Source organism: Nipponia nippon, unplaced genomic scaffold, assembly GCF_047370975.1.
Source record: "Nipponia nippon isolate SJK-2023a ecotype South Korea unplaced genomic scaffold, ASM4737097v1 scaffold_3, whole genome shotgun sequence".
NCBI lineage: Eukaryota > Metazoa > Chordata > Aves > Pelecaniformes > Threskiornithidae > Nipponia > Nipponia nippon.
The window spans coordinates 63,736,325-63,756,127 of NW_028262347.1; the positions used below are offsets into that span (position 1 = coordinate 63,736,325).

Consider the following 19,803-nt stretch of genomic DNA (forward strand, 5'->3'; position numbering starts at 1 on the left):
AGTATATAATACTTTCCTTTAAAAACAAAATAGCATTCCTCAATGATTTTTGCATATACCATCTATCTGCACTGCAGTAGTTAAATTTAGCATCTCAAACCTCATTGCAGTAACAATTTCTGAAGATTCTTAGGGTGACATTCAAGACCACAAAATGAAAGTTGAGTCAGATTTTTCCAGTGGATTATTTAAACAGAGACATTTTCAAACACTTTACAGCAGACAGGTAAGTCACTGGACTGCAGGAGTACATCTATGCTCCTCTACCCAGTATTTTCCACTGGGAGAACATCTTGAGTGTGAGGCTGTATAGGTGTCTAACTTCACCTCTAAATGCACTAAGCCTCCTAATAGATCTGTGCTTGCAGCTTACGGTCCAGAGAAACACACAGCACCTTCCTCTGGAAGCACTGTTAAACTTGGTGACAGGGTATCTAGGATTTCTACGCATTGCTAGATCTTTCAGACTTCAACTGTTGCAATGGCAGTGCCTCTCATTTCTTATGTCTGTGCACTAATCACACCTGTTTTGTTAGAATGGTCTCCCTCAACCATCCTCTTCTGCTCCTTTACCTCTCTTCCTTTTTTTCTGGTACTCTGGGATCGTAAAACTCCTGCTACAAGCAACTCTCTCCGGGTAATAAAAATTTTCCACAAAAAAACCCCACCCCAAAACAAAACAGAAAAAAAAAAAAAAGGAAAAAGGGACAATAAATGGTTACTCTGGGCAGCTTAAAAATCAACCACATGATCATGGCATTTCAAAAGCTATGGCAAAGGCCTGCTGCAAACACAACTGACTGTTCTTTTGAAGTGTCCACTACACTTAAGTGTGCAGTGCCCCCCTACGACAAAGGCAGGTGGGTAGTATCTCATCTAGTGAGAGGAAAAAAAGGGCCTTTTTCTGACTGCATATGTACACAGCAGGGAGGCACAAGCAGCGCTTGTATGTCCTCCCTTCAATGAGCCATCCATAGCACCACATCAGTGCTACAGAGCAAGTCAAAAGCAGGCTTGCGTACACTCTGATGTCTTCACAATTCCATCTGCAAAATTCTGGCATAATCAGAGCTCAATTAATCCAAAAGACTGCCTGCTCTCCAAAAAACTCAGTTTTCATTTAAGGCGACATAAACGAAGAGTATAAACCAATAGCTGGAGCAACCATAGACAAGTACTTCTCTAACTCTGCAATCTCTGAGGGCAGAAATAACCATCTATATTGTTGTTAGTGCTTCTGGAAAGTAGACAGAACAAAAAAAGCTAATTTGTCCTCACCTTCTGGTGATTTTAACAGGGACAGATGAAGGGTTGAAGAGCAATATCTTTCTTTTTTCTCCGCCTCTTCAAACTTGTGTACTTCCAAGTGAATAATGATGCTGGTTGCATTCTGGCAACAACATATTTAGAAATTTGGAAAAACAACAAGAGCTTGTGGACAGAAAGGATGCTTTTTTCCCCTCTCTAAACATACACAAAGACTGACTGATAGTTGCAAGCAAACATTTTTCCCCTTGAGACTTTGCCATCAACTCCATTAAACAAAGGTACATCAAACTTGCGACATCTGTTAAACAAAATAGTACAGGAATACCATTGTTTCTTGCTGGTGGTGAGAAAAACAGCACAAAACAAAGTATTCTGTCCTTTACTTCCTCCATTAAAAAGCTTCAAACAATTTTTTTTTTTTAAAGTTATTTTTAATACACTCTCCCTTAGATTTTAAAATTACCAGTAACTTCTTTGGGGGCAACTACACTTTCATTGTACCAGTCGGTATTGCAGGACAATAATATTACACCATCTGTTTTCATGGCTTGTGTTAAATACAGTACAAAGAAATCAAATTATGGCCAGCCACATGCCTTTGGTAAAATTAAAAATCTGGTGAGATCACGTTTTCTTCAAACTCAGAAAGCCACATGTTGAACCCATGTAATGTTTTAAAGTTCAATTCTATACAAACTTCTTTTGTTCCTCAAAGTTAAACAGCTGTCACCCCACGCAAATGGCAACTTCTGTGCTGCTCCAGAAGTACGATGAAAGTTTGGAACTTCAGAGAAGCTCTCCACATGCCTTGATCTCCATTAGCTTTGTATTTCAGACAAGGGGTAGAAAGTCTAGTAAATATCCACAAACCTACAAGTCAAAGCAGTCAGTCATGATTTTTTTCCCCTTTTCACAATTAACAGTGATTGATAAATATTCTTAGTTTTTAAAAAAAACGTCCCGTAGTAACACATGCGGCTCATTTAAGCAACTGACGGTCTTCTCCTTTGAGGCGTTTTTTCCGGGGCTGTACAAAGTCATCATCCGAGTCATCAGTAAGTTCTGGATTATCTTTTTCACTCTGGCAGCTGGGTTGTACAGGGAACTTTCTCTCAGGATAAAGGTTCCTTAGAAGTTCTTCAAAGTACGCTTCAAGTTTCATACCGGCATCAGCCACTTCTGATTCAGGCTGTTGGGAGAATTAACAACATCAATGCATCACAAAATAACGTTATACTTAGATCACATTAGGTCTTTTAGGTGCTCTTACAAATGACAAAAAAAAAAAAATCAGTCAGCATTAAGAATGACGCCTGTAGAACACATGGTCCCAAAGACAAATGCGTGCAAAACAGAGGGCGAGGGTAGATCTTTTGGCCAACACCTCCAATGACTTTTTTTCTCTGATGGATTATCACAGAAGCCAATTGCAAAAGCCATACTGCCTGGGTTCTGAAAGCTATATAAAGAGATTCTAAAAACTCTTAAATCTTGACTGAAAAAAGAAAAAAAAAGAAGTTGGGTTATGCTGTGAAATATATAGGTATGCCTTCAGGGTGTTAAAGTGTTTTGGAACAACTGCTTGAAATGCTGGAATTTCTCCAGCTTATAGACCTTTTTTAATTACGGTGAAAAATATTACTAGGATAGATGATGATTGTAACAGGGAAGACTAGGCAGTCCTAAAGTCATTCATAGCCACCATGGCTGATCAGTTTCCTGAAGCGGACGTCACCATGGCAGGAAGTATTCCCAGCTACCAAGGGGGACTGGGTGAGGACACCATTGAGGCCACTTAGAGAAGCCTTTCTTCCCAGTGTAATTTTCTCGCATTTTGTGGTCCACTCAGTACCTGCATCCCTTTTTCACCATGTGTTCCCTTATGTGCAGTGAAGGATAATAACAATCACTCAACATGCAACTAGAAATCACAAGGGTGAGTACAGACCTCCCAGAATGAAAATCCCACTGAATTTAAGATTTGAGGCAAGGAGGATTAAACAAATTTTTAAATCAAATGCCCACCATTAACCTCTGCGACAAACAATTGTCCTGTTCTTTACCTGCTGTCCTGCCATTCAGCTAGCATGTTTGTTACAATCCTCTTTCCTTCTATGGAAGGATCTACATTACATAGTCATCTAACACCACAGTAGTTTCAAATGTCATCTACGATGTTTTCACTGCAGTCTCATCATCAAAATAAATTTAATAAACTAAATTCTTGTGTTGCAAGTTCTACCCCCACTACAGTTTTCCTGAAAGCAATTAAGCCTACAAAACCAGATAAAGTATCTACTTTTCTAACCTCATTAAATTCAGCACAGTTTTGGAAAATCAGTCTGAAATCAGCCACAAAATCTTCTGGCTTTGTGTAGAATGAATTGGTCACTTCAAGTCTTTTCTTGATGGTTGACAAGTCCATAGGCTTTTTGATTATTTTGTAGTAATCGGGAACCTAAATGGAGAATAACATTTTTTACCAAATGCAGTTATGTTCATTACTTATGGTTTTATAAACCTTTAGCTCTGAGGGAGATGGCAAGATTTAGTCCCACCTTCAAAGTACAATTTTAAGACATAAGAATTGTACTTTTAACATATACGCAGTTAGTTTCTGGAATAACAGTGACGTATGCTAGTTTTGCTGGCTAACATATAGTCCTCCCAATGCCTATTTTAAAATAAAAGAAAAACAAATAAAAATCCCACCTACATTGACTACATATGATAGAGGAAACAATTTGGACATTATTTTTGGATGCAGTCAAAAGAGCCATCTATTAAGTTTCATTCTCAAGACCACCACATGATAACTTTGGCAACCCACTCAAACAGAGACAGTACATGGATTGCTCAAAATGAATTTTGGTCATGAAATACGCCCAAAAAAGGATTCGGAGATATCAATGATTTTGGCATCTCAAACTGTGGTTGTGGGATTAAGATTTATTCTTTCTTTAGAAAGACTTAGAAATTAGAAAATAAGATATGAAATCCAATGATAATATTTTTATACTTTTTTCCTAACTAGATTCACATTTTAAGAGAGATGCTATAATATGTGAATTTAGTAATACATGACGATCAAATGATTAATCAATTAATCTCTTGTGCCCCTTCTTATTATTAAACTCTGTGGAATGTTCTTCAAAAGAAGAATTCTTATTCAAAGGGAATAAAAAGGGTTCAATGGAGCATATTACTTATTGATGAATTCTTTTCCCATTGACTTGTCTTGAGGAACATAAAAGAGGTACTTTTCATCTGATCATGCTGGTAACTCTTCTGTGTGTCCTTGGACTTCTAATACACCCAGGTATTGTTTACCATTTTAAACTAATAAATTTCAAGCTAATAATAAGAAATTCAATCTCATATTAGTACTATGGAGTACTCTAATTCTCAAAATCAGGTAATTTCAAAAAAACCCAAACATATCTCAATTCAACTTTTTAGTGATATCAACTCAGCATTGTGAAATCAGCAGACAGTGTTAGAACTTACTTTTTGTGTCTATTTTTGAAGTATTAAGTAAAATCAGTTCTTGGGGAATTTTACTAGCAAATCCCCTTCCAACCTAATGCTTCAACTTTTAACTCCCTTTCAGACAGTTTTAATAAAATTAAACACATTTAATACACTCAACATCTGGGAAACTTGACTTCTGATAACGGACCGTGATGGGACATAAAAATGCCATTAGAAACACGCCAATTGTGCTACTAACATAAAATAGAAAGAAGTGAGGTACATACTGTGGGAGGAACTGGATCTTGAAAAGCAAGACTCATTTCATGACAGTAGAGGTATAGCAGCAGCCTTTCACACTTCTGTGTCAAGAAAAATAGATACCCAAGTAATTAGAGAATCCTACATGATTTGTTCTAAAATAACAAACTACAGAAAATACCAGACAGATGCTCAGCACTCCCTCAGCCCCTAAGCAGAAAAGTGAGCACAGAAAATGTATTTGGAAGCAAGATTAACTGTCATAACTAGTGGCCTACAGTATTCATTCTCTCCAAGATATATCATTATCAACTCTCAAATGCATGCTATGTAACCTCACACAGTTACTAACAGCGTTATTCAGCATTTGCTGAGCCCAGCAGACGTTCCAGGGAATTAAAAAGCGTGTGTGGCTCTTAGTGCTTTACAAATATTCAGAGATAGCAGTAATATTTTTCCTGAGCTGGGTGTAACTGCTCTGTAACTGCAAAGCCTACAGTGCTTTTTGTTAGCAGCAGGAAGGAATCTCTCTTCTTTGTGTATCCAAATATATTAAACTAGATCTTGAGCCTTGGAAGAGATTCTAAGGAGAGTTTTGTGTGATTTTATGCTTGCTGATCCTGTATCAGACTATTTACAGGACTTTCACAAATCACATTTTTGTAACTTACATTTAAAGCAAAATACAAACACAGCTAGCTTTTTTCCTTTTAGATAGCAGCACATGTAAATAATGGTTCTACAGGTAGACTAAGACCCCAAATAAAATACTAATTTCAGTGTATTTACACAAGTTGCCAGTTGAAACCAAGTAAAACACTGCTGAAAGTTTCCAATACAGCTCAAAATTGCTTAAAAAAAAGTTGTAAATAATTATAAAACAACTACAAAGAAATAAGAAAAATCAAACACCCCGCCAAAACCCCAAGAATCCAAAAGATTCTGTAAAGCAGTTCAACTATCTGCAGTTGAACGGAACAATTTTCTTTAACGGTGAGGTTTAAGGGAAAAAACAAAAGTTGGAGACCCACTGCTTGCTTTGTAGCTTTTCCACCAGAACATTCAAACCTGCAAAAGGATAGCTGTTATTTCCAGAGCCTTGTATTAATCTCTGCAGGATCAGTATTGCATCTCTGTATATCTTCATTGTGAAAGAAACCACTTTAATTTTTTAAAAGGATGTTGACAAAGTGCTTTAAAGTCTAAAACCATTAGTTGATAATGTCAACCTATGCCAAATTTGGAAAGCGCAAACAAAGAAAAAAAAAATGCTCAATGCAAGGTCACTGTGTATGAGAGCTCTGGAAGAAACAGCACTTGGTAATTCCCAGAACACAGTCCCAGTTCAGAGCACCAGATCACAACCACTTCTTCATTCAGAATGTGTTGTTCAGCATGTTTACATGAAGGCTGCTATGATCTCAGAGCTTATTTAAAAAGTTAGTTCTCCTTTTTTACCATCACTTTTTAAAAGATACATAAATTTCAGAATACAAGAAGCAGCAAGACAGTACTCATTTTATCCTTACCCTACGGTCTATTGGCGCCAAACCCACAGTGTCTTCCAATTTTCTTTTTTCAGAGCTGTGAGCGGGTTTATCACAGTCATATTCAACTTCTGGCTTGGACAAATCCCGACAGAATGTACAAATCCACTCTCCACTAAAGAAGACAGACAGACACATTGACCTCAGTGATGTAGCACACTTGACAAAAGGCTTTCCACATATTTCTGGATAACTTCCTCATTTGTGGGGTGTTTGATTCTGCATTGCGTGTTGCTTTGGGGTTGGTGGTTTTTTAAACACTGTAAAAGGCAGAGACTGCTGGTAAAAATGCTGTATTAGAACTTTGTTTCCTCTTAATGACACTGGTGTCACTTATGGTGTCATAACAGAAAAATGGTTTGTCATAACAGACAAATGGTGTCTACCTTTGTTTGTACTGAAATTTTTCACTCGAGCTCATAGGATTCAACCAAAGCATTATTGAGAGTTTTGTTTCCTAACTACAGAGAGACTGAAGGAATTATATAGGCCGAACAGAAGGAAAAGTGTTAGTGTTATATGGTGAGAACTATATATTCTCTCTACAAGCTTGATCTACAACACATTACTACTCTACATAGAATACCCTAGGCAAGGCTTTTTGGAAAACTGGAAATTCTTCACTCCCTAAAACTTTCAGATGTTCCTGATTTTATCGGTTAGTCTAGGAAAACCCTATAGATTTACATGACAGCGTAAGATTATGACAAAATTAGTTCTGTAAGCTGTGTTCACTGACTCTCTAATACAATTTGTGAACCTCAAAGTTTTGAAAAACCTATGAAGAGTCTATATTTTTAATATAAACGAAGAAACACAAATGAAGAAACTTGCATGCTTGCAGATAACCACAAGAGGGCTGAATTGTACTTCTTATGTCCTAGACAGAATTCGGCAATAAGGAGTTATGAGATCTAACTGCGTGTATTTACTCAGAGGTATGCTATAATGACAAGATCTTTGTAAACGGGAAATAGTTTCTGCAGTGCCTTTTAATTCATCTCAATAGTAAGGCAGACGACTTTCCAAGTAAAAAAAAAAAAATCTTACTGTTTTTTATTTAAAGTAATCCAAAGATTTCCACCATCTGCTAGTTGTAGCATACAGTAGTGAATAATTGGCATTTTCCTTCAAAGAGACTTTTACCTTCTACTGTCTTAACTTGATGGAGTTATTTATACGACAGTGTCACCTCTGTGCCTGGACTAGCATCAGAGAAATGATGTGGCAGATAAACAAAAATAGATAAAAGCCATGATATAAAGATCTCATGATACAAGAAAACAGGAAACACATGAAAGATGGAGGAATGATGCATTTAAATATCCAAGAATCAGGAAGAGTGTGGTGGGTTAGAGTGAAGGAAAAAAGATGCAGTGACCTCATGAATCTATAGGGGAAATTGTTCTATCCACCTGAAGCAAGAACAAAAAGCAATCATGAAAGAAGTAGACCGACACTGCTGACATACTAATAAAGGAATTATTTTGTGTGTTTGAAGGAACTAATGCTAAGAGACCAAAGTTTGTTAAGCAGACTGTTAACACCTGAAAAAAAAAAAAAAAAAACAAACAAAAAACCCACCACAAAGATGAGAACAAAAACCTGATGCATCTGATGCCAGGAGGAAAATCAAGCTAACTGGAGTTCTGAAGTCCAGGAACACAGTGCACTTGTATTAATATGCACCTTTACAGATCTGAACACTTGTCAGAAAAGTTGGTTTTGGCTCCCTTGGCCCCGGACATCATCATCTCAGTTTCCACAGAATGATCCAGTAAAAGAGAGACATTTTAAAGACTTATTCTTGAAGCTTTAATAGAAGCAAAGCCTTGTAAATACATAGTTATCTGCCTGCTTGAAGATTTTTTTTTTCCTTGTCAGAAAGGCACAAATGTTTATTAGTTTAAGCGCTTACTGTAACTTTACTGGGTTTTGCTTATAGCAAAGCTGTAACATAGCATCATTTTATTTAAAAAACACCTGTAATTTGAAGTTTCAAAAAGTAAAAGAAACATTTTTATGTGCCATTTCTAGTGACATTTAAAAGAGTAGATATGCTTGCAGAAGTATGCTTGTTCAGAGTGGCACAAAGATAATCAATGTACTAAACTAAGTTGCTATCCAAATGTTTTACACCAGCAAACTATGCTGATATTTAATAAGAAAACCTAATATTTATAAAAGCATTAAACAATGAACATGTTACGGCAGATGTTTTTATCCTTTAATACTAATAAGCTTATTGCATGGCATTTCCAAGTTGGAACATTGCAAAATGCCGTTTATTTTAATCAAAGACACTAATTCCAGAACCAAATGCCAGTAATGCTTATAACAACCTGTTTAAGACTGTATTTTGAAACTCAAACTTACTGTTTTGTAACAGCCAATCAAGAAACCCTACTGCTTGTTGCAACATTGAACGAGAGATATTAGAAGATGTCAGTTGCTACATCCTGTGCTTGGAGTGTAGCCATTTTTAGGACTATAGTAAATAGTAACTTTAATACTATATTAGCTTAGATTTTTCTTTAAGTTTATTATTATTATTGTTGTTGTTATTAAAATGTAAATCTTTTATGTCATCCTTAAAACATTTTACGACAGATTGGTAAATTCTGTGGCCCAATTTTAATAATAGATGCCCTAGATGTAAGTGATCTTGCTTAATTGCCAAATAAGTGAAGACTTTTATTTATTATTTGTGGCTGCAAATCTGCAAAGTTGAACTGGAGTTTCGATGCAAATTCCAAACGATTAATAAAACTTCAAGACTTCAAAGAGGATACTGTTCCTTTGAGGCGAAAACTTCTTGTACTGGGTTTCACAATACAAAGCTGATATCTTTTAATGCAATTTTAGATGGAATTGAAGGGATCATAATTACCTTGGAAAGCTCATCAGTGTAGGGACATGACAAGAAAGATGGAATACTTTGGGACACTTCTCACAGCAAAGGAGCTCCCCTCCATTTTGACATACTGCACACCAATCTTCATTGGGATCATCCTCTTTTCTGCCCTCCCCAATGTGGGGGGGACCTATCCATCCTGTCTTCCCACTGGACGTGTTCTCCTGCAGTATCCCTGGCTGATCATCTGTGCTGTCAGGTGCATCTGTTCTTAAGACAGCTTCATCAGAAGTGGAATTATGATTGCTATCTAACAGCAATGAAGTAAGTATGCTTCTTGAAAAGGTGGCCTGTAAGGAGAAACAAAGGAAGCCAGATTATAATATTGATGTGAATTTACATGACCCTAACAAGCAACCTGACCAGAATAATGAATTTATATGCAGGCAGCCATACACCTTGCAACATGCATGCAAAAAGTACTATCGTACTACAGCATCAGGCAACTAAACACAAGAAATCAGCTATGAAAGGCTATTTACTGCTCACTGCTCTACTAGTAAAAAATAAAACTAATCTTTGATGCCCCGAAAGTCTAGCAACCTTATTTATGTATATTACTGCACTACGATTAGAAACACTTCCTAGCATTACATGAAAATTTGATGTTTGCAAACTATTTCCTGCCTTCCCAGGTTTTCAATGGATAAAAGCAGTCTGATTGCACCAGTTAATTAATTGAATTGGCAGTAGAGCTAGTTTTATTTTGTATTTCACTTCTTCCTTTTATTTAGCTTTTTAGTTTTCCCCTGAAAAAGTCCCCAACAGAATATTAGTAAATTATTTTGTTCCCCATAAATGCAAAATACCCTCCACCAAAGAGAAAGGAGATCCTTATAACTTAATATTACATTCCGAGGCCGGGATTCCTCATCTGTTTCTTGCTTCACTATAACAACTGGGAAATCAAAGTTCTCATTTGGTGCACTTGACTCCTGTTTAATTCTGATGGGCTCCAACATAACAACCGGGACTTTGTGTGTAGAATCAGCTCCTGGTGGCCTGCTGGAGGAGCCAGAACTGTAATGACAGAAAGAGGCAGGAAAAAAAGGAAAGAGTCAGAACTGGCTGCCTTCTGTACACTGATGCTTTCCGAGACTTCAGGATGCTAATCCATTTTGTTTCTTTGAACCCGGAGCACTGCAGTATTACTTTTATAGGAAACAACATGCAAGTTTATTTCCTTTCATGTATATTGAAAAGGCATTACAAAAAGGGAAAATTTTAATGGTGCAGTTCCAGAACTAGAGAATTACTCATGGTTTTACTCCCCATTAGTGCAAGATTTGCAAATAATGTCTGTTTCTTTTAGGTCATACACAAAAAAGCACTTCCACTGAACATCATCCCACTTTGGAGGAGATGCAGCTGTATTTTGGGGAAGGCCAGTGTTTCTCCAGAGCTGAACTGATCATTGTAAACCACACAAACAAGTAAGCCAGATAAAACACATATTTACATTATCTTGGAAGAGTTTCTTACAGCCTTGCAGCTCTACCAAAACTGGGGCCCTACTTTTAGAACTAGATCTGCCTTTTTTCATGTGTTTAGTCATAATATGATGAGAATGGACAACACACTTAAAAATACCAGCTTATGACTATTTTTTTAATAATAATGAAGAATTTTACAGCTAACAAAATGAATTCAAGCAGAAGCAGATAGAATCACATTTTTTACATGCAAGTAAAAGACTCTTCAGGCAAACATTTAAACAGTTCATAAGAGTCTTTCAGAGAATTTACCACGTTAATGGAATAGAGCAAAAGGTATTCTATATTAAAAAGCATCTGCATTTCCAATTCAAGTAGGATGAATGTCATCTGATTTTTCTCTGCATGAAAAATTAATCTCATGTCAGATGTATGCTCTAATTTATTGGAACACATTAATGGATCTGTGCTCTGCAAACAACATTGCGTAAATCTATTTGTTCATTAATATTCCATCACTAAGGGATAAAAACATTTGTGTAGACTATCAGTAGATATCTAGTGCTCACTTAACGAACTGTATTATGGGAGAAAATTCTTAATAATCCTCTTTGTAACATCAGTTCCTTAGATCTGAAGTCATTTATAGTTCCACGAGGACTTTCAATATGCAACCTTGTCCTTTAGCTGATTTTTCTGAATTTAAAACCTAACTTAGAATTGGCATTCTTTTAAGAACACCAACCTAGCCATCATTTACAGAGTTAATACATTTTTAGATGTGCTATTAATACATTACAAATGAAGTTACTACTCTTAGAATGCAAAGAGTGCTGTAATATCCATCGGGCCTGGCCTGTTAACAGAGAAGGTGAGGCAAATTGACTTCTATATGCATTAATGAGAGAAGAGACTGGGGCATGTTCTATGGAGGTGGAAGTTACACCTTCTCTCCCACTCTTTCCTTACCTCTCTCTGCTCCCAACACTGGAGGCACTGGGTGAACGAATTGGAGGGTGTATGTTTGTCACACTGACTCCTCCTAGGACAGAAAAATTAGATTAGAACAAAACACAGGTCTGTGCCAAGTCTGAGACGTGACTCAGAGAAGTACACAGGTTTTGGGGAAAATTTCTCCTGCAGTATCATTTATTTAGCCCGTATCCCATTTAATACAAATTCACAAGAGGATGAGAAGCATCGGAATGAGAGGACTAAAAAGGGGTCCCATTGCATTTAAGCAGGCTGATGGGCCAGTACCTTCGCCTTGCTGACCCCTCCACCTGATCACTGCAGTTTGTTTTGCCTTACCTTATTAAATTCTAGATCTCTCTAGAGATCTACTAGGAAATTTTAAGCCAGACGAGCTGGCGACTAGGAAAAAGTCTGGGGGCCAGATATGAGAGAGACCAAAGGTCTGGGGACCAGATAGCCAAAAGACTTGTGAAGGACATTTTTGCTGAGCGTTGGTCCTGAGAAACCAGAGTGGGCTGCTTGTGCTGTCTGTGAATGCATTATCCACCTGTCTCAGCTAATCTGCCCAAGCTCATCAACGCCATGAGACTGCACGAATGTTGCACAAGTGCTCCCTGGGAATTCACACGCACATAGCCTCACCACAGGCCAGAATGGGAAATGGGAGTAAGGAGCAGCTGCTGATTGCCACCAGGCATGGCGATAGGAATCCCCTCAGTCCTTCGAGTCCACCACATTTTGCTACCCATAACAATAACCTCTCTGGTCAACCTGTGTCAGTGCTGCACTACCTTCCTAGTGAAAAAGATTTTCTAATATCCAAATTGAACTTCCCAAGTCACCATTTGTAGCCACTGTCTCCTGTTACATCCTATCTTGCTTTTTCAAATACTTGTCTCCTACCGCAGCTTCTAGGTTTTAATTTGGTGTACCCCTAACAGTGACATTTTTCTATGTCTTTCTATGCAATTTGCTAAAATATATCATGTTTTTCCCTCCATGTTTTTAAGATCTGGCCACTTACTTTTGTTGACAATGCTAAAATATTGTCTCAACTTTACCTCCTACTAGGGTTTCTACAACTTTGCCTTCATTTTCATATTTCTCATCTTCGATATAAAATAGAATTAACTAATTCCCATATCAGTGTTAACAGTGTCACGTTAGATTTTTCCATTACACAACTTCAACGGAAAACTGCACCACATTGCAATTACCCGAGAGGCCTGGTGATGGTACCGATGAATTTGGTGACTGCACAGTTCTGTTCGAAGGGGGTTTTGGCTGATTCTGCTCTGCAGCGCCATCCTTCCTTACAACATTATCCAGTGTGATGTTTCCTGAACAATCAATCTAAAAGGTGGGGAAGAGAGGGGAAGCAGTTAGTGTTGGGAGGGGGAAAAAACCCGCAACAACCCCCCCCCCAAAAAACCACCAACACAAAACCACCCCATGCCTCTGCCATACTGTTATTTTGAAGGTGAAGACCAAAATGCATTTCACGTAACTTTAGCCATCCAAAAAGTGAGGTGGTTACTTTAAAATAGGTCATCTTGCTTTCTCTAAAAAGAAAAGAAATGGCCAAATCCAGACAGTGCTTCATTTTAAGATCAGATGATTCTGTAAGTGCCAATTTTTCTCCATCAGCTACAGAGAAGGCTTATATCAAGACAGGTAGCTTTCACACATTAAAGTAGGAGATGAATTTTTATCTCCACACCTTCTTTTGACATGCTCACGTTATATACTCTAAAAAAAGATAATAAGCAATACACAAACTACCCATTAATCCACTAGTGTTTAATAGGACTGGAAGAACCTCAAAGGACACTCAATTCCATCTCTCCCACATACCTTCTGGGCAGGGTTTTTTTGACTCAAAATGCAAACAGCAAACCAACACTTGTTCTTTCCACCCACAGCCCAGGCCAGACAACCGAACTCTGTTTTAGGGGTCCCCAATTTACCATTCTAAGTTTCTGTAAAAATTACACATTCTGGTTTGATAAAGAGAAATGACCTTTCGAAATGATAGTTTTTTTGCAATACAAAAGATCATGTTTGATAAGAAAATAGGTCACCTTGGTATCAGTTTTCTCAATTATCCAGACACCTCACAAATCCACTGGTATCAAACACATTGAGCACTGAAATTTCTATTTGTAAGCTACACTTATTTGAAGTGGATGCAGAAGTCTCTCTTAAGTCAGCATATTTACGATGATTTGGGCCATGTATCTTAATAGCATAACTTAACCATATACACGTAGAAGAGTTCATAATAATACTGTGCACAAAAATCAGTATGCTAAAACATCTCGCAGACTCGGTAGTTTTATGATCATGTTGTGTAGTTTACCTTTTAAGCCTGACAGACACTGTGATTCTGTAGTCTATTTACTCCATTTAAAAAATAGAACACTTTTATCTGAGAGTTTATTGGTGAGAACAAGAGACAGGTGGGAGAAACAGGGAGTAACAGCAAGTTATGACTAGAAAACCACGACATTTCAGATATCTACAAACCTTAGACAAAAAGGCTCGGCAGTTATTTGAAAGAATAAAGTCAATTGACTAAAGCTCAACAGCTCTGACAAACACGTACCAATCAGAAGAAACTATGTGTGCTGGTTTTGGCTGGGATAGAGTTAATTTTCTTTATAGTGGCTAGTGTGGGGCTATGTTTAGGATTTGTGCTGAAAACAGCGTTGATAGCACAGGGATGTTTTAGTTATTGCTGAGCAGTGCTTACACAGAGTCAAGGCCTTTTCTGCTCCTCATACCACCCCACCAGTGAGTGGACTGGGGGTGCACAAGAAGCTGGGAGGGGACACAGCTGGGACAGCTGACCCAGACTGGCCAAAGGGCTATTCCATACCATATGACGTCATGCTCAGCATATAAAGCTGGGGGAAGAAGAAGGAAGGGGGGAACCTTCGGAGCGATGGCATTTCATAGAATCATAGAATGTCCTGAGTTGGAAGGCACCCACAAGGGTCATCAAGTCCAACTCCTGTCCCTGCATTAGACAACCCCAAAATTCACACCATATGTCTGAGGGCGTTGTCCAAATGCTTCTTGAATATTGTCAGGCTTGGCACCATGACAACCTCCCTGGGGAGCCTGTTCCAGTGCTCCACATCCTCTGGGTGAAGAACCTTTTCCTAATGTCCAACATAAACCTCCCCTGGCATATCTTCCTGCTGTTCCCTCGAGCTCTATCGTTGGTCACCAGGGAGAAGAGATCAGTGCCTGCCCCTCCTGCTCCCCTTGTGTGGAAGCTGTAGACCTTGATGAGGTCTCCCCTCAGTCTCCTCTTCTCCAGGCTGAACAGACCAAGTGACTTCAGCTGCTCCTCATATAGCTTCCCCTCTAAACCCTTCACCATCTTCGTGGGTGTAGTTGGCAGGATTGTTTTCCCAAGTAACCATTACACGTGATGGAGCCATTACACGTGATGGAGCCCTGCTTTCCTAGAGATGGCTGAACACCTGCCTGCTGATGGGAAGTAGTGAATGAATTCCTTGCTTTGCTTTGCTTGCGTGCACGGCTTTTGCTTTACCTATTAAACTGTCTTTGTCTCAACCCACGAGTTTTCTCACTTGTACTCTTCTCACTTTTACTCTTCCGATTCTCTCCCTCATCCTGCTGGGGGGGAGTGAGCAAGTGGCTGTGTGGTGCTTAGTTGCCAGCTGGCGTTAAACCATAACACTATGAAAGAGAAGTTTAGAAGCTTAAGAAAAGATGATCTTACGCTCTTTCTGTCACCTGCTCACAGGCATGTTAGAGCATATAAGAAGAAAAGAAGTACCAAAAGGAAAAGATATAAGGAATATATCTGGTATGCCAACAATTAATACCTACCTAAGATAGCCCTTTCAATGAGTTCAGAATACATTAAAAAATGATAAAAGTTTACCAGAAATACCATCAGCAAACCAGTACTATCTATGGACACTGGTAAACAAAAGCTAAGCTAACTCATTTTTGTTAGTATCATTATGGGGGATGAGGGAAAAATATGCAGCATCCAAATAAACAAGTCCGATTACAATTACAACCTGCAATGTTATTTTTCTTAGTTGTCTTAACAGCTCTCTCTCTCCCAGAACAGTTCTGAATATTGCCATCAACATGTAGGGAATCCTGCATTGTTTTTTTCTGGAACTGTCTCATTTTGAAAAACAGAGGAAGAATTCCAGTCTAAAAGGTTTCTACTTTTCACAAACATTAAGACTTAATTCCATAAAACATTGCTCTTATGTTACACTTACATCAGGAAGAGATGGTAGGTTGTAAGAGCTACCCACTGGAGAACTCAAATCTATCACAGGGGGACCGTATGTCTTCCCATCACATCCTACAGCACTAGTGACTGTGGGGCTGGATGGAGTAGATGTTGTGCTGCTTGCAGTTGAAAGAGCAGTTGAAGTTTGTCCACTACTGATCTGCCACTAAAAAGAAAAGACAATAATCCATAATTCAGCATTATTTTTTTCAACAGATCACATCTACTGCATATACTGGTTCTAACTCATCAGTTAAACAAGCAGCTTAGTTCAGGAAGCTGAATTCAAACATAAAATCCTGATTCACTCTGAAGTTATCTAATTTCAAGAACCAATCTTACAAGACAAGGGAAGATGACAAGTAGTTGAAAACTATGAATAGAAGAAATGAATGTGAATTCTTAAATTCAAAGCTATATCTCATTGTTAAGTATCTATTAATATTTCATGCTGCATTGACAGTGTTGTGGGAGGAATGTAACAGTTTTAGTGAAATAAAAGCATTACAGATAATAGGCCAAATGCACAACTGCTCCAGTGCTTTATTAAGTAAATAGCTATAGTGTCACTTGGATGCCATCAAGTACTTGAAGTTGTGCTTCCCTTAACAACTTAAAGTGATTAAGAATTTGAAATGCTGACTGGATCTCCACCCACATATATATTTAACACCATGATATGAAGTACACAGTAAAGTCAGACTAAATTTCTTTCTTATTTAGATATATGCAGTTTTCAATGAAATGACTTTAATAGAATTTCATTGCAACTGTAGGCAAAATTTGACCCTGCTCAATTCCTTTTTAGTCAGTCATTCTATTTACTGGTTTCGAGTTTCAGAAAGACATTACTAGACAATAAAAATACTTGAAAGGCGGGCTTGCAGACAGGCCAATCTTCTTTTCAGAGGCGCAGAATAGAAATGACTTAGTTTTTGTTACTACGGGGTCTCTTAGATACTGTACAGCTTTCTTCAATTTAGTTGGAACTACTCCTCTGATGTTGCAAGCATTGCAAACATGAATGATATTACACCACTTCTCAGGTCACAGGTCAGATTAATTTGATTCTTTCCTGCTTACCTCTAGTGACATGATTTTGTTTTTCCTTGCACATACCTAACAACTCATGTGTTAATAAGCTTTTCAATAAAGATTATTTGCCTTCGTGAACATTCAGAAAACATCTGAAGTGTTTGCTTCTGCCCCAGTTCAACTGCTGATTAGCTGGTATTGATCAGTCTTACTCAGCAGAGGTCCCACAACTGTGGACTTTCCCTTTCCTCCTTATCTGTAAAAGTTCAGATTTGGCATACTTTGGAGAATGGTGGCAGCTATAGCTTTTTAGTCAAGCTTGTACGTGGTTCCTAGTGAAGTCACTAACATCAAGCTAAATAGTGGGATTTTCTATTGTGTCTCTTCACTGATTTCAGCATGCAGACCATGACCATGTTAAGTTTTGCATAAGCGGCCAGAAATCACAGTAATAGGAAACGAGAGAATGAAACACCTACATAGCACACACAGTGGCTCACTTCCGTAATGCTTCAGCTGCTTAGAAGTGTCAAAATGAAAGAAACTTGACAGTTATCTCATTAGGAAAACTGTGGGTATCTTGTCATAGAGAAAAATGCAGTCTCTGTTCTAATTGAAAAGCACTCTAGAAACTTAATATAAAAGTAAGATGATATAAAGCACATTTGATGTTTTATTTCTACATGGCGAGTGAAAACAGAAAGAAACTCTACCTGTTTTATAGCTTGCTGTGCCAAGAATGCCATTTGCAATGGGTTGGGCTTTATTGCTTGCCTTGGTAGGTTCTGATTTTGGGGAAATCTCATCTGTTGTGCAGGAAGAGCTGAACCATTGGTCTTGGGGCTATGATTCTGAAAATGGATCAAGCGTGGAGGTGCCTGCATGAAAACAAACAACTCTGCAAGTTAGGTGACATCTATTCAATGTTCCAGAAATTTTTACCAAGTGGCCCTTTTAAACTTCTGAAACTCTTAAAAAATTAGATGCAAATAGTACCACACCATTTATCTGAATGATCACACAACACATTGATTTTCAATGTTAAAAACAAAACCTAGTAGACAGTTTTGAATTATTCTGATATAATAAACGCACATACATCACAAAGCCAGTGAGAGTTCCAACTTTGAAAGTTATATGGAAGAACCACAGAGTTTTACACAAAAAAGCCTTGGAAAAAATTAATGACAGATTCACTTTTTAATCATTTGGCAAAAATACAAAATATGTAGCTCAGCACTATATATGGTTGGATACCATATGATTTCTTTTTTAATGAATAAAAATAGGCTGAGTGCTACCACACATTTTGCCAGACAAGTTTAAAATGCCCATTCAATTCTCAGTAAAGAAAATGTTCCCTAACCCTTTTACCTAGCCATGTCCTAAAGATGAAGCTATGTGAAGTTATGTATCTAGACGTAATTTCTTTCTTTTATCTTTCTTTACTTTCTCCTTCAGTGCCATGGAAAAAAAGAGTCTTCTCTGGAAACAGCCATAACTTACCTGATGAGAAGCAGGAGGTTGCTGCATGGCTCCTGGCATTCTTGGATTTGGTACACCTACTGGACCTGCTCTGCGTTGAGCTTGCTGTCTCTGAGCCATGACCTGTTGCTGCATGTGCTGGAGTCGGAGCTGAGCTAAGCTAATCTGCGTTGGGAACTTAGATAGCTGGTTTGAAGGTAAGCTGCCTGGTGGCTGTAAGTTTGTTTCCATCACAGGGCTCTTGGGCATATGTGGTGGGGTTTCTTTATCTTCAATTACCAAAGAACCTAGTTTAAACAAAATAAATAAAATTAATACCAAAATATTGCAGTTAGCAGAAATGCTATTTTTCCTTTTATACCATGCAGTCATTGTTCATTATGGTAATATAAAGAGCAGATAAAGGTGAGATAAAGGACTCTCTTTATTTTCTTTGTTTCCCTGGAAAGAAAAAGGTTGCATTTTATAGCAAACTGTCTTGTGCTGCAGCCTCCTCTATATGGTGGGTTCTCCTAGGAAGGTGTCCTGGCCTCTCCAGAAGAGCAAGGGAGCAAACTTTCAATGGGAAAGAGGATCCTGATCCAATCATCTGAAAAAAAGATTTAACTGTATCATAAAACTTTAAGGTATTGTGATCCTTTCTGGCCTCTGAGTCAACATCATGGAAAACTCAAATGATACCCTCAGTTGCTACATACCACCAATTCTAGGATGTGATGGGCACCTCCAGGAGATGTTTTATCTTTCTCCACTGACTTAGAAGGAAATTTGACTAGACAGGTAACATTTAGAGATTAATGCTGGGTGAGAGATTTTATCTGAAGAGATACATAGTGTGATTACAGGAAACTCTCATGTAAAATTCTGGCTACCTCATCCAAGAAACATGAATTCCAACTAGAACAGAGTTTGATTTGATTCAAGGGAATAGCACACTCTTTGACCAGGAAAAGACAAAGACACTTCCTTTGTTTAAAATACAGTGAAGTAGGGAAAGTTATGGTCCAAGACCGAGAGTTAAAAAATTCCAGTGATCTGCAGAGGGTTGCACAACAGCTTTTCAATACAAGTGGGAGGTAGACACCTCATTCTCCCTTCTCTCCCAGAGATTTAGGGCTGCTTCCC

General features: G+C 38.1%; 1 protein-coding gene across 2 annotated transcripts in view; it reads right to left on the reverse strand.

Moving 5' to 3' along the window:
• Positions 1 to 1,672: 1,672 nt before the first annotated feature.
• Positions 1,673 to 19,803, reverse strand: part of TRIM24 (tripartite motif containing 24) — a 64,287-nt gene continuing 46,156 nt past the window's right edge. Inside the window, exons 10-20 of one of the 2 annotated variants that reach the window (XM_087765563.1) lie at positions 18,700 to 18,965; positions 17,907 to 18,071; positions 16,145 to 16,324; positions 13,088 to 13,223; positions 11,865 to 11,937; positions 10,314 to 10,482; positions 9,439 to 9,752; positions 6,531 to 6,663; positions 5,028 to 5,102; positions 3,578 to 3,727; positions 1,673 to 2,458 (exon numbers count right to left, since the gene is read on the reverse strand). In XM_087765563.1, the coding sequence (XP_087621689.1) occupies positions 2,249 to 2,458; positions 3,578 to 3,727; positions 5,028 to 5,102; positions 6,531 to 6,663; positions 9,439 to 9,752; positions 10,314 to 10,482; positions 11,865 to 11,937; positions 13,088 to 13,223; positions 16,145 to 16,324; positions 17,907 to 18,071; positions 18,700 to 18,965 (1,871 nt within the window). In that variant the 3' untranslated portion in view covers positions 1,673 to 2,248. The remainder of the gene's footprint in view (positions 2,459 to 3,577; positions 3,728 to 5,027; positions 5,103 to 6,530; positions 6,664 to 9,438; positions 9,753 to 10,313; positions 10,483 to 11,864; positions 11,938 to 13,087; positions 13,224 to 16,144; positions 16,325 to 17,906; positions 18,072 to 18,699; positions 18,966 to 19,803) is intronic. The other variant, XM_087765564.1, reaches the window with a different exon arrangement.